This window comes from Nesoenas mayeri (assembly GCF_963082525.1).
Source record: "Nesoenas mayeri genome assembly, chromosome: 20".
In the NCBI taxonomy this organism is placed as follows: Eukaryota; Metazoa; Chordata; class Aves; order Columbiformes; family Columbidae; genus Nesoenas; species Nesoenas mayeri.
The window spans coordinates 783,604-799,103 of record NC_137569.1 but is presented as its reverse complement, the minus strand read 5'-3'; the positions used below and the strand labels follow the sequence as shown (position 1 = coordinate 799,103).

General features: G+C 47.0%; 1 protein-coding gene across 1 annotated transcript; it reads right to left on the bottom strand.

The window, feature by feature from the left end:
- Positions 1-39: 39 nt before the first annotated feature.
- On the bottom strand, positions 40-15,191 carry NOS2 (nitric oxide synthase 2; the record flags this gene model as incomplete). The annotated part of the gene is made up of 26 exons (XM_080356822.1): positions 40-153; positions 697-891; positions 1,049-1,197; positions 1,779-1,900; positions 2,312-2,399; positions 2,729-2,939; positions 3,655-3,818; positions 4,102-4,280; positions 5,145-5,223; positions 5,600-5,732; positions 6,190-6,364; positions 6,460-6,509; positions 6,669-6,773; positions 6,886-7,030; positions 7,332-7,414; positions 7,767-7,961; positions 8,261-8,362; positions 9,081-9,255; positions 9,825-9,964; positions 10,341-10,482; positions 10,835-10,926; positions 11,352-11,514; positions 13,513-13,661; positions 13,750-13,872; positions 14,425-14,521; positions 15,085-15,191. The coding sequence occupies 26 exons, from the start codon at positions 15,189-15,191 to the stop codon at positions 40-42; spliced, it is 3,477 nt and encodes a 1,158-aa protein (XP_080212948.1).
- Between the last annotated feature and the right edge of the window lie 309 nt (positions 15,192-15,500).

Genomic DNA, 15,500 nt, shown 5'->3' with positions numbered 1-15,500 from the left:
CTTGTTTTGTGAAAATAACAACAAATGTGCAAGCATTGTCTAAAACGTAGGTTGATTTGTTCTCAGACCGGCGGATTGCAAAGCTCTTACACCACTTTTGACGTCAGCTGGGAATACAGCCCCAAATATGTCTTCATGGTATCGCTTCTGGCTCTGCAAGAGACAAAAGGAGACCCGAGGGATGAGTCCAGAACGGCTCGCTCTCCCCGAGCGGCAGCTCAGTAACCGAAGGCTCTGGCACGCTGGGCCGGCGGGCGCTTGCTCCTGTCCGCAAGGGAACCCGAGCGGGTCCCGCGCTGCCGGCCGAGCTCCGCGAACAAAAGGGCCCCGCAGGCAGCAGAGCCGGGCACGGTGCTGGCCGGGACGGGCCCTCCCACTTAAACTCGCTCCCCTCCATTGGCACCGTGAAATCTCAAACCATTGATGTTCCAGACACGGTGCAGAGCTCTTGTCCAGAGCCCTAAGAGAGACACTGCGAAAATGACAGATGTAAGAGAAGAACGTGAGGTGTCTCTCTTGCACCCCAACCAAACAGAAACGGTGCATCTTAAATCATGGTGGGTGGACTAAGCTGATCACTTAAAGCTTTTCTCTCATGCGTTCTGCTGAGCAGAAGCTCACGGCAGCCCACAAGGTCTCGAAGACTCGTGTAACCCGTCCTGGAGCACCCGCTGACGGGAAGCGCGCCCCGCGTACCTTTAGCTGGAAGAAATACTCCTCTGCCTGTTGCTCGCTGAGGTTCAGCTGCTTTGCAAACATCCCTTTCAAAGTCTGAGCCACGTCCCTGGCCATGCGCACGTCTCCGCAGACATACAGGTGCCCTTCCTCCTTATGCACGAGGTTGTACACTTTGGTCTCCAGCTTGCTTTGAAGAATATCTTGAACATAGACCTTATACACAGAAATAGGATCTTTAGACAAATTTTCTTAAATGCTACTTGGGCTACTGTTTTTTCTAAAAAAGAACATTGTTAAACAGCCGAAATCTTCACTTGAGGGAGCATTCTGAAAGGAGCCAACCCTTAAGGAACAGAGGAGCCAGCCTTACCTTAGCTTGGCCAGGCTGCCTGGAGTAAGCTGTGTAGATGTCTTTCAGGACTCCCTTCCTCTTCATTTCCTCCGTTTCTTCTTTGTAGATGTGATCCATGTCTGGCTGCCGGCAGCCGAACAATAACGTCATGTCACCACCTTTGATCCCTGAAACCAACAATGCGAAGTTTTTTGTCTCTCCTGGTCAGGCCTGTGGTCTCCAATGACTCTTCCCACAGAGGGCCCGGTTGTCACACAGCTGTCTGTCCAGCTGTTTGCTAGTTACCCTTTCCCACCAGAGCCCTGAGAAGGAGCGTGTGTGTGTGTCTGGTGTGTCCGTGTGTGACAGCCGGTGATCTGAGGGTCTTGCAGTAGGGCTGAACCTGCCCAAGTCCTTGGGGAACTCTGTGGAGCCACCTGCTGGAGCAGGTTCCACAAAGGGACTGATACGGGCAGGCCAGAGCGTCTCCTCTCCATCCTGCGGCCCCTGTGCAGGCCCTGGGCAGGCACTGACTGTACAGGATGGACAAGGACACACAGGCTGCTCCCTCCCAGTGACCAAACACCCCAAAGACCACCAGAAAAAGGTCTCGAGTGGGATGGATTAGCTGTTTCAGTGCTGTCTTCAGTCGGTCTTGGGCTGACCAATCCCTACAGGTCTGCTTGGCCAATGTTTCTGGTGCCTCTGGCCACAGGTTCGGTTTGGAGGACCAGGGCTGTGCCTCCCGGGTGCCCATGCCCACCAGTACCTTTCTTCTCCATGTCACACAGACGCTGCAGCCAGAAACTCCTGAAGGGAGCGATTCCTGTTCCTGGGCCGATCAGAATGCACGGCTTGTTTGGCTCCTCTGGGAGCTGGAATTCATTAGCACTAAAATGCAAAAATATGTTAATTAGGTCATTAGTCTAGGACTGATACCTCACTGTCAGTTTCTTGAATGATTTTGAGCAGCACAGCCTAAGTTACCAATGAGAAAACTAATGGGGCTTAACTTGGTGACAGTCGCTTCTTGTTTCCTTAGCTTGGGCTGTTCTACATCCCGACAGCCGGATGGAGCCACATGAATAGAATTCATTCAGAATTTTCTAACGAGTTATGATCTCACTCAATGTAAGACATGATAAAGGAGCCATCTCTGGAAGACACGGAGTTCCCTCTCTTCCCAAACTCAGAAATTCCAACCTGCCCTCACCAATCATTTGAAAATCATATGCAAACAATGAAAAAACACTGAAGAGGCTGAACTACGAACCACCATTATTTGTGTTCTCATACACTCACCTGCGTATAAAGCACGGAACTACGTCATTGAGAGCTATTGTATTCAGCCACGTGCTGCAGACTCCGTGGTGCAAAGGCCCTTGTCCATCTAACCAAAGGGAAACACCTCTGTCAGTATTCCAAAGCTCTCAGATTTTCTTAAAAAACACAGCTTAAACTTAAAATTATGTTTTAAAATAAGTGCGTACCCAGTAATGATCTATAAAACAAGGATACCCTGACGATGATACAGGACTTTAGCAAGTCCTGATACAGTATGAACATCTGCACTGCAGCACGCCATTCTGCATGTATCACCACACAAACTCTTTTATCACAGATATTCTTCATGCCATATGGCAGACACAGGTTTTCTCTGACCCACAATGCAGCCTAAATATCATCGAATTGAGAGAGAAATGAAAACCAATTCATTACCCCTTGTCCTGTAGCGTACGACCGCGACGGTCAGGTGGATCTCTCCGGGCGTCATGTCGCAGGAGGAGCTGACGGAATAGTACCTGGGCTTCAGGAGCGGCAGCTGCGTCAGCAGGAAGGCCGTGGAGACCTCGGCAGAGGGAAACTCCTCCAGGACCTCCAGGATGTTCGGGCTGTTGTGAAACTTCCACTTATTGTATTCTTCCGTGCTCTAAAAGCCAAAGGCCACCATCGCAATGTTACCATCAGTTCAGGAGTGCAGGGATATTTGAAATGTCACGTATAAATAAGATTCCTGCTTTACATTCAATTAATTATGCAGGAAAATCAGCAGAGAATTCGCAAAACTTTGCCTAGACTAATACTAGGGTTTCCTAAGGAGCTGTTTAACCTTTGAAACCAGAAGCACGGAACACCTGCTGTAATAGTCTCAGGCACCAGCTCTCAGTGAGGATGTAGAAGCTGAAGTAGAACGTGCTCCTCAGCCCCTTGCTGTGAGACACCCACAGAACTGCAGGGGCGCAGGTCCCAGTACCTCCTGAAGCCAACACCAGCCCTGCGAGTCACTGGAAGCAACATCCCTCTTACTCTCACGGTACCAAATTTCTGCAGCTCCCCTGCAACCCTCCGTCTGCAAACTCAGGTCTTTTAATCTCGTGTGGGCAGAAGCCACCGCGAGGCCGCCGAGAGCAGCGGGCAGAGCCACCACCCAGAACCACACAGGAACCGCCAGAGCCGAAACTCCTCTCGACGCCCACGCCCGAGCTGAGCCACAAGCCCACCCTTTCTCTCACTCATGAGCGTGCACAACATGCAACAGAGGGATAAAAATCAAGTGCCATCACTACAAACATTTCTTAAGCTTCTGCCACTCAGTAAAGTCCAGTATCCAGCACTTCTAACACAAACGTAGCCGCAACACCTGCCTGACACAAAACTTGCAGTCTCTGCTTGTCGCCTTCCGCTGTCACCAGCTGGGAGAGGTTTTTCAGCAGCTGTTGGGAGGGTGGAGTGGTGATATCGAGCAAGTATGTCAAAGCCTCGGAGAGCGTGCAGGCCGGAATCCTGCTGTCACTTGTCCAGTAGCCACCTGGAAATGAGGGAAACAAAAGAACGCTTGGCAATTCTCGTGGCATTTGACAGCTGCAGAGCTTTGAAAAACTCAGTGTCCTTCAAAACACGACTTCGGACCGGGCTGCAGAGCATGCAGAAGCAAACTGAGAATTATAACAATAACTAAAAGCATCAACAAAATCCTACTGAAACTTAAAAAAGGATAATAGAGCCAAATTCAATCTATAAAAAATTTCAGGAATTTTCAGAGAAACCTGTCAGACATCCTCTGTTATTTTGTCTAAAGAGAACCAACTTACCGGCCATGCAGGTTTCCAGTCTGACAGTCTGATCAGCCGGAGGGGCATCCTTGACATGTGCAATGAGGCCACTGACTAGTTGTGGCTGGTTGCCTGGGAAAATCCCGATATGCTCTCCGGGCAGGTAGCGCACTTCCCGACCCGCCTCGCAGGAAAGCTTCACTAGAATGGTCACTCGACTAGAGAGGGAAAAACAGAGATCAGACAGATCTTGGTTACGTCAACAGGATTTCCCTTGAACTGCACAGACAAGGAATAAATCTGCAGTGGCAGCTGGCAAGGGCGTACTTGTGTCCATCACCAAACTACCACACCAGCTTAGTGCTTCACGGAGACTTGAACAAATTATAGTCCGGATATGTGAAGTTCTTGTATCAAAGCAAACAAGGTGCCCAGGAGCTCCCTGATCTATCCAGTGCAGAATGGATGTGCCTGTGATCAGCCCGCGAAGTGCAGCTCTGCTGGAGACTCGGTAGCTCACACCATCAGCCGTGAGGAATTCCCGTAAGAAAGCTGCATTCAGAGCAGGGCTGGGACACACCTGCCAGGGGCGCTGAAGAGCCCTTCCAGACGCTATTTCTAAGACAGACGTTAGCACTGACCATCCTTTTGTACTTTGTGTACCGCCTGGCCTCTGCTCTGCGGTACAACCAAAGGCAGCAGCTTCTGGCACTGCACCTTTTCCTTTTTTTTCCTGCTAAGGGGCAATTTTTCCCCCAGAAGAAGTTAAACATTTGCACAGCAAGCAAGGGAGAGGGACCATCCAGCTGACCCTCCACGCTGAGGAGGTATCAAAGGGCCATATCACAAGGTTCCCTGCACTCCTAGAGACTCTTCTGGGAAGTCAGCTCCTCTCTAGGCCAGAGCCAAATGTGCATGTTCTTATGGGCTTGTGATAACGATTTACTCTACTACCAATGGCAGAGAATTCATATCTATTTCTTAATAACCGTGCGGAACAGATGTTTATAACCAGGCATGTCAGATGTTTAAGCTTTTAGTGAAACGTAGTATTGCAATATTAAAAGAATGAGGTATTGTACCTGGATTTTAAACTTTGAAGATTCCGTCTGAATTTCAGCTTCATGGGAATGACATCCTTGGCGTGAAGGTTTGCAAGCGCTGTTGAGAGAAGAGGATGTGACTCGCGGCAGTTTTGTGATTACATTTTTTTAAATGCCTTCAAACAATATGCAGAAAAGACCTGACCATGCTCGCCCTAGAATGTGATAAGCTTTCAGTCAGTTGTGTGTCCTATACACTGCCTTCCCAGACTGAAAATAGCTCATCTCAGCGTTTGTCTAAAAGAACGCCAGTTCTGCTCTTCTGATGTTACTGCACTGGAAACGATAATGATTTATGCAGTGCAAACCAATGTCTTTTTCTTCTCTGGCCACTGCATTGTATGAATTCTATCATCTAGCAGGACCAATATCACTTTCAGAAACCTTCACAGTTCACGCCTGTCTGAAGCGAACGGACAGCGGGAGGTAAGTACCTTTGGTCAAGTCCATGGTCTGAGGGTCATGCACTACCCTGTAGCTCTTGGGGTCCCAGCGGTCAGCACAGGTGTACAGCTCAGGCAGCTCAATGCTGGCTCTCCCGCGGATGTCAAAAATGTCACATGCAGTCTAGAAAAAATTAAAAATAAGGCTATTCATGGTAAAAATAATATTCCTAGCATTGTCATAATCCTAATGGGAGATGCCAAGTTCCCAGGTAGCTGCTGTTTATTGATTCTGTCGGGTTCACTGCTGGCAGAGGGGGTCGAGGCATCCAGGAAGGTTTCACTCTATAGCTGCGTAACTGAAAAACTGACGTGCTTCAAAACATTCTGGTGTCTGATGCTACCAACCTGGTTCACACTCAGCACCCGCTCTCAAAAGGTTTTACTGAACTTTATGTGAATATTAAAAAATAACAGAAAAAGGGCCCAATTCCCTCTTCACCTTAGGCAAGCAGTAGAAGAGGGGAGGTCAAAATTCGGATATAAGTCCACATGTTTTTTTTCCTTCATTTTCACCATTTTTATGGGATGCTGGTGAATACTGAAATAAAACAAATGAATGAACTAAAATATGAGCGAACCTTGAAGGCACCGACCGCCCACGTGCGAAAGGCCTCTTCTTGCCCGTTGAGCTCATCTCCTTCCCCTGTGGCCGTGAGCTGAGCAGCCCCCAGCTGCGCCAGTTTTTGGTCAATGTCATGAGCAAAGGCACAGAACTCCGGGTACATGCTGGACCCCAAACCAAACACGGCATATCTGCAGAAGGACATAGGAAGAAGATGACTATGTTATGCTAAATGAAATGCAAATGGACTCAATCACATGCGAACCAAACAATAAAGTATTTTTACCTGATTTTTTTCCTGAGCACTTTCAGATTGAGCAAGGAGTTCTTCAAGGTCTGTATAAAAATTCATAAAATACTTAAAGTTAGAAGAATACTCTGATTTGAGACAAGAGTGAGGCCCTGCGCCGTGTCTTACTCAAGTACATGGGCCAAATGAAAGGCTTGTCTTTGGTCTCAGTCTTTGAGCTGAGCCTCGTTTGAGGTGGGCATTACCTTGCCGTTATTTGGAGAATCTCCATTTCCAAAGGTGCTCGTAACCACTAAGAGAAGGGTTTCTTCTTCCAGGTCACTGATGTTGTACTCATCCATGCACAGAATCTGGAAGGTATAAAGTTCATGAGAAATTGCTCGCAGACATGAGAACCAGCACCAGTGCTGGCTGTGTCGTCAGACGCCTGCTGGCCGCTCGGGGGGATTTACCCGCCCCTACCTTGGTGCTGAAGGCGCAGTTGAACAGGCTACACAGGTTGTGGGCCAGTGTTTCTGATTTCCCGGTCTCTGTTGCATAGAGCACAGTTGCCTTGGGCCTGGTTGCCATTGTTCGTCGCATGAGTGAAGATGCGAAGAGGACGGCCCTGGGGAAAAAATAAACACAATATTTTTAATATAGCTACAGTCATTCAGACTGATTCACAAACAAGCTGAGAAAAACTGATCTTCAGCACGGTTTTCCCTTGGAAGATTGTTCAGAAGCAATATGCTATGGATAACCCTGAATAAGAACCTTAGATAGGAATATTACTTACCTGTAGACAGAATTAAAACAATTCAAGTGGTCCCTACTGCAATAATTATTCAAGAAAAAAGTGGAACCAAAACATCACAAGAACAGAATAGTTGGACAAAAGCATGAAGACTCTTATTTGAACAACTTACTTTGCCAAGATGCTAAACTTTATTTGCTTTTTCTTTGGCCGCCGGGTCTCGTCACGCCAGATATGTGTTTTCCATGCGTCCACCTTTTGAAAAAACAGAACAAAAGTTAAGCTCCAGGTAAGAAACATAAAATACCAAATACACAATTTGCACATCTTTGAAAGGGCCAGATTAAACAGAGTCTGTAACACAATCCACTGTGTACAGACACAGGAGCAGTCTCTGTAGCATTAAATGGCATTTTCCGTGCAGCTGGAGAACTCAGCGGCACAAACAGAGCCCTCCGCAGGAGCAGGGACAGCGCCTGCCCCGCTGAGGCTCCACGGGGACCTTTCACTGGCCAGGGCTTTTCACTCAGACTTCCTCAGGACTCACATTATCACCGGCACTGAAGAAGTCGTCTACTAGAACCACATCGTTTTGGATCATGTGTACCTGGTAGTAATAGAAGGGAGTGAGGACATAGTTGAGCATCTCCTGGTGGAACACGGGAGTGATGCTCCCTGACATGGGAGGCACGATCCACACCCAGTCGGCCGGGCAGCCTCCCCGCGCTCGGTACTCGCTCTGCATGTACTTCATGAAGGACTCGGCAGCTGAGTGGTGATCCATGATAGTCACGTTCTGTTTCTAGAGTAATTGCAAAAAGAGAGATGTACATTATAAGACCATCCTGTTCCTCTTCCTGATGTAAAGTAATCCTTTTGCTTCAGTTAATATTTCAAGGATTTTATATACTTCTGGGAAATAATTACTATTGGCACGATAGATACAGATCAAGGTGGACTTGAATAACCCCACTGGAATCCCAGATATAATCTGTGCTGGGCACTGGTCCACTGGCATCGTGCTTGTATAAAGGTGTTAGAAGTGAAAGGAAAAGGGACAGACAATATTCAGTGTCTCTCTGGGTACCACACTCTACTTACTTGGAAGCTGTAAAGCACAGCCACATTTATCTCTACAACAGCTCGGTCTTTCCATAAGGATGAAAGTTTGTTTGTTTCCAGACCCATTCTTCTTCCTACCTCCTAGACGTGAAGCAGAGAAAAGGGAAAAGCAAGTTTACTATGTGGAATGTAGACCTCGTGATTTTTCCATCTCATCACCTTAATATGCAGCAAAAATACTGTGGAAGGTGGAAGAGTCAATCTGGTGCTGGGGAAAGTGATGGCAGCAGAAACACTTGGGATTAGAGGTAAACTCGAGTTAGGGAGTTCTGGTTCTTGAGGCTATTCTCATCTGGTAAAGTGGGGAGTAGTTCTCTCTTGGACTAAATGGTTTAAAAAGTGGCTGTATCTGGTTATAAGTCATCCTTATTAATTTGTACTGGTGAGGTGACCAAGAGCTGCAGCCAACCCCCAGGACGCCACTGCCTTGTCAACAGCAGACTGGCACCGACCAGAATACACCTCAAAGGTACAGGCAGAGCAAAAGTCCCGAATCAGCAGGATTCAGGGTAAAATCACAGGAGAATTCCTTTTGGACAGTTTTTGGTTGGTTGTTTGGTTTACAGTGGCAGTTTCCCCATTCTGTGCAGGTATTCGGAACAGGGACTGTCAGAACACTGTAAAAACAGCCATACAGGCTGGCAGCCATAATCGTGGCAGGAACTCAAGGATACTGTGTCAGATTAGCGCTGAAGCGCCTGTGTGCTACAAACACCACATCCAGCCCCGCGCAGGCCGCTGGCGGCTCTCTCCGGCCGCTCCAGCCGCTCCCCCAGCCCCGCGCTGCCGCAGCCGTCACCTGCAGGATGTTGTACCGCTGCACGTCGCAGAAGTCTCGCACTCCTATCTCCGTGCCCATGTACCAGCCGTTGAAGGGACACGCCGTGAATTCCAGGCCTCCCACCTCAAGAAGCATGTTGGCAACAGCCGGCAGCGCGTACCACTTCAGATCCAGCTCCTTAAACCATTCATACCTGTCAAGCAAGCGTTTGGATTTATTACTTTATGTGTCTTTCCTCCTTTAGGTGATAACCAGAAAAGTCCAGGAAGATAAAGAGCATTAACTCTGGGGCAATGGCCCATGCAGCACGGACTGCAAAGGCTCGTAGCAGTTTTCATTTACAATGCAGTAACTGGGAATCGCCTGCTAGAGCAATGGCAGAGCAGTGTTAGACAGCTCTGCCATCCTCAGGCCCGTCCCAACGCAAACGCAGAGGAGAACAGACAGAAGGCAATACAGGTTTTGTTATGAGTGCAGCCACATCTTACACGGGTGTTACACTGGCACAGGAAAGGAGGATTTTTAAAATTCTGAATATAATTGAAATGCAGATTGGGAAAAGGTATTTCCAAGAAAAACGCTTTTGGCTTCCTTAATTTAAATCTCATTTCATTGTTCTAACTACCGTTTTATCTTTCAGGACAATTTACCATAACTTGATCTTAACAAAGAACTCATGAAATGACTGCCTCAGGCGCGGGCGAACAACTGCCAAGGTGAGGCAGAGGCAGCAATGCAATTATCCGAGCCTTGTGCGCTTACTTTGGATGTTCCATTGGCACTTCAAGGACAATTTCTGGAGGGATTTCAAATATTTCTGGGTCCTGGCCATTTGCTTGAAGAACAAGTGGAACTACATCAAAGCGGCCGTACTTCGGCTTCCACCCAAGCTCAATGCACAACTGTAAGGAAAGCAGGTTTCAGGGGATGTTTTAGGATTTTTTCCCCCTTGATTTGAAGACAAAGAATGTTCACCCTCTCAAACCCGCTAAGGTAAATTCTCAGTGATGAACACCAGCTATCCCATTCAAACAATGCCACGACACATTGTTCAAGGGCTGATTGTGTCCCTGACTTAAGGGGAGCATCAGCTCACCCTGTTCTAAGATGGAAGGGAATATTTTATAGCAGGATCGTAAGAAACTGTTGCTCCAGCCTGCACCCAGAACCTGCAGGTGGCACATCCCATCACCCCTTACCGCCACACTTCCACTCCGCAGAAACAGAGCAGAGCAGGACAGACGGAAAGCAGCTCTGACTCTGTTCCGGGGGCTGTACCTGTGTGAACTCCACGCTGGCCGGGTCTCCCACCACAGACCCGTCTGGCATTTGGTACCCAGCGTATCGGACCAGCTGGCTGTTCCAAACACGGAAATCGTGTTTCCCGTCAGTCCTCTGGGGGAAGACAGTGATGGCTGACCTGCCACACAGACAACGCCCGTCACACCACAGCAGCACATCGATCGCACGCCGGTTATTAGGACGTAAATTGTTACTAGCAGGAATTATTTTATAGTTCTAAAATAAACATCAGTAGAAATACAATGATTCATCCTTTCCACCCACCTCCTTCAATCCTCAAATAATCTGTTTCCCCCAAGAATAATGAACGGTTTTGCCACATCAGCCATCAGAGTTAGTACCAGGAGAATTAAGAGCAGAGATAAGTTGTCAAAATATTTGGACTATTTTAGGTTTTAGTTAGAGTTTTGAATCCAGATCTGGATGTGATTTTTGTTGTTTAAAATTCAAATGAAATAAAAGAGGCCTACCTTATGTTTCCATTGTTTGTGGCATACCGAATGTGACGACAGAGATGCTCGAACATTTCCTTTGCTGTCTTACAACCACGTGCATCAAATACCTACGTGTTTCCAAAAGACATGCAAAGAAAAACACCGATTTTGAAACAGCAATGTAAGATCATTATTTTCCTTATGCAGATGAGGGAAGATGAAGGAAAAAAGTGAAGTGAAAAATCAGTATTCCTCAATTTAATTGTAGCTCCACTGGGAAAGGTTCATTCTAATTGTTCTTACATGTGTCATTTGCACACATAACAATCCTCCAAGGACCAAGACATGCACCTGGTTCCTATGCTAGCACTCCTACACGTGTTTTAATCCAACTATGAAGTGAGGAACTACAAAAAACTGATGATCTTCTGCTATGTGCAGTAGGCAATAGTCCTTGGTTGAAGCAACGGGCGTATTTTACCAAAGTAAAGGATGTTGCTCTGATTTACAGCAGGTGAGTATTTGGCCCATAACATCGAGAGTGGGAGGTTACCTGCAGGTTGGACCACTGGATCCTCCCAATGCACCTGGGCGCGTTCCGCCAGGCCTGCTTGGCAGCGAAGATCAGCTCATCCTTGCTCAGTTGGTAGGTTCCTGTTGTTTCGATCTCCTTGGTCACTGTTTCCAGGCGGGCCAGGTGTTCTTCTATTTTTGGCCTTTTGAACAGGAAACAGCCATGAAAAGGAACAATGAGCATTTCAGTACTTGGAACTGATTTAAGTTGCAGACATTCCCCTTGTGTTCTGGGTCAAGAAGAGCACAGGCACTGCTGAAGCCATCAATCTTTTGAGCATCCTCTTGCACAAGCAGACTGCAATGCACACTGCGATTTGATCTGCCAGCATGCAGGGAGATTTCCAGGGAGGGGATTAGTGTCTCTGCTGGCTGAGTCATGGCAAGTCCCGATAAATACCGATAGACCCGTCCCTGTTATAAATCCATACTCTCTGAATTTGAAACAAGTCAACCTAAAGCACTCCGTGAAATCATGAAGTCAGCAATTTCACCGTGCTTCAGCGGGGAGGAGGTCACCGTCACCTGCTGCCCCACGTTCTGTCCCCAGCGCTCAGCCGTCACCTGCTGCCCCACGTTCTGTCCTCAGCGCTCAGCCGTCACCTGCTGCAGCAGCCTGGCTCCCGAGCTCCAGCAGAGAGCCCTGGGTGTTCCCGGTAAAGGGATGAGCCCAGTACATCACTCTCTGCTGGGGACTGCCCAGACCTCTTCCTGGCGTCACAATTTAGGAACGACAGAGCTTACTGGTCTAATGAAGAAACTAATCTACTAGGAAGTTATGTAGTGACACCATCCTTTCACCACCCAGCACATGCACGGATTGATCACAAGCTTTCCTGTGTAAGTTTTCAGTTTCAATTTGGATTTTCTAGATTAGTTTGGGAAAAAATGTCAAACTGCAAGCAAACGAAAAGCAGAGAACAGGCGAGCTCCGGCCCAAAAGCGGGATTATAGTCACTGGCCTCTCAAAGTCCTATTATTTTCAGACACACGGCTCTTCTGAGCAAAGTAAGGAGGATTTTGGTTCCTGAAAGGAAGTGCTGAGCAGTTCCTTTGTCAGAGAAACCAACTTTAAAATTCTTTACTTTGATAACAGAGAATGAAGTCAAAACATTAGGAAATATTTATCACAGCACAGACAAAAATTGTTTTGTTGGCTTACAGACAGAACGAAAACAGCCCGCACTGTCTGACCGTTTCCACATTTTCAACGAGATGAAAGATCAAGGGCAGGCACGTAAGATAGTGTAAATCAACGTGATCAAATAGCCATGAGCAGAAACACAGAGCTGTGCACATGTAACGCACTGGGAGCGAGTACAGCCTGGTGTAAGACAGACTCTCAGAAAGACTCAGATGGAAGGAAGCTTTGTAGAAGAGTTCAAAGTGTCTAAAGAAGTAGCCATTATGTGACTGAGTCCCTTTGAAAGTCTGATAACGGTTCATAACATCGAATTGTCACTTGAAAGCTTGTCATGTGGAAATTGTCCCTGCAAACTCTTGGACCTCAGCCGAATGTTCCAGCTTTTCTTGCAACAAGATGTCTCTGCACCACATCCATCTTTGGGAAACACAAACCTCATTTCTGCAGCTAGAGCACCCCTCTCAGCATGCCCAGCATGTTATGTTGACAGGACAGAGCAAGGTTGAGAAGCAAGAGCCTGGCCTTCCAGTCTTTGGCTAAAGCCTTGAGAGTCAAAACAGAGAACAGAAGAACACAAAGATACTTGGAACAGCACAAACAAAAAGCATTGTCCACGTTATTCACGTCTGAGGCTGAGCTGAGCAGGAGCAAATCCCATTAACACCCGCTGGTAAGGAGACAGAAGGTCACTTTCTGTAAGAGCGTCCTAACCAAGCTGCTCGCTGTGAACATACTGGAATCAACACACCCAGAAGAGACGAGGCTGAGGAATGCACTTCACACTTCTGTATTCCCAAGAGCTGGGATTGGTGAATAGAGCACGTGAAGTGCAGTAATACTTTTATTTACCTTTTCTAATAGTCCTCACCTATGTTCTGAATGCCTGTTATGTATTGGGATAGTTACCAATAGCTATGAGGAAACTGAACACTCCTGTAGTCTCTCAGACAGGCAGCTAGAGGACGTTTATACCCAAACGCAAGGTGAAGTCGCTTACTCTTTAAATGAGCTGTAGTACTGCTTGACAAAGTCTATCGCCTGAGGCAAAAGCTCTTGGGGTGGAACCGGCCCATCTCTGGAACCTTTCACCAGGCCCTTGGGGGTCATGAGCGCCCCTTGGCAGGCTTTGGTCCGGCAGTTGATAACCTGAAAAACAATAACATGTCAAACCCAATGCTGCGCTCTGCATCTCTTCACAGGTATGACAAACCACTGCTCGGGTCTCCGTGTTTACCTCCTTTGCTGTCAGGTGTAGTGTATCGAGAAAGCTGGATCCATTTTCCAAGTTTCTTACTTTCACATGTCTTGGACATCTTGAAATTTGGTTTGAAGTTTTGATACCATTTGAGGGTGGGTTCTGGACGGATAAAAGATAAAAATACTGTCGTGAAACCTATTAAATATCTTAAAGCTTCAGTTTTAATTTTATTTGACCCTTAAAATGCTACAAATTAAATTCAAGAAACTAGGTATAATTGTGGTCTTATCTGATGTGTGCTTATTCCTTTGAGTACAAAAGTATGGAGTTAATGCACAGTTTGATATCAAATGGGAAAAAAAGGTATTTTTGCAATGACCAAACAATATCCAGCACTGCAGACACCTTTTTAGTTGCAATAAGGTCTCTTGGTGCAGCAGACAGAGTCTCAGGAAAGCCGTGAACCAGACAGTTTTAGGAAAGGCTGGGTTTTCAAAGAGGAATGAAGGAATCAGGCACTCTAATCCCACGCCTCTTTTCCTTAAGTCTTACCAAAGCCTCTTGTTCAGAAAAGGTGTTTCACACCGAGATGGTGCAGCAGTCCTACCCTCACGTACCCCGTTAGTCTGCACACGAGCACCTGGCCAAGCTGTGAGCAGCAAGCGCGGCCCGCGTGAACAGTTATAGTGTTGAACAACTCCAGCAACACACCTCTCTGCCATCACCGGCCTTCGCCGAGCTGGGCGCGGGCGGCATCTCTGTCTGCTTCTTGCTCACATCACACAATTTGGTATCATCATTTTCTAAGCTTTAAAAGAGAGAAAGACAATTCGGTGTAAGGCAACACAGTTTGGTTTTGTTCATTTTACCTCCAGCACCAGTAGGGAGATGCTCAGAGCTGTCTCTGAAAGACGTGCCGTGTCAACAGCCAACCATTCACACCAGTGTGAGGGCTGGAGTGGACTGGAAGTCAATCGCACAGCTACAATCACCCTCTCCATGTCAATATGAGAGAAGGAAACAACAGGTACGGCCTGGAGAGGTAAAGGTTGAGTGTTGTTCCTGGATGCCAAACAAAGGACGACTGTACAATTATGATCTGGCCAGAACGTACTCAGAGGAATTAAACAAAAGTTGAAATCTTCAAGGCAATGTGTGGAAATCTCAGCCTGGCCCAGTCTACAGCCCATTAAGCAAATAACATACTTCTATATTAATTTCCTTTGTTTTCTGCTTTGTCTTACTTTCTGAACTCGTACTTTTTAGTTTGGATATCAGGTTTCAGAAGCTGTTCAAAAACACCCAAGAGGCATCCAGAGCACAAACTCCAAACAACCCCCCTCTGAAACCATTGAAAGACAAAGATCTTACCCATGGATTGTCCAGTGTTTCTCCACGTTATTGTTGATATCCTGCTCTTCGGAGAACCGGTTCTTAGCAGCACGAGGTTTGAAGACAAACTGCCATGGGCACATCATTTTGTAACGCTGTAGGTGTGACTTTCAGTGCTGAAATCTCGTGTGCGAGGTGGGAACAGTTCTGAGGATGAAGACAAAACAACGCGGTCAGGTTTTAACTAAGAAGGTAACTCCCCTTGAAACTCCTCAGAAACTCACCAGACTAACTGATCTGATCTAATTAATTTCCTGTGTTTAAAAACAAACATCGCTTGACTGTTAGAGCAGTAGCACTAAAAATGTCAGTGCAGTGCCACAGCCGTGCCTTAGTCTAAAATAGCGGCAAGAGAATTTCACATGTCCCCCAGGCACCTAAACCAGTAATATCAG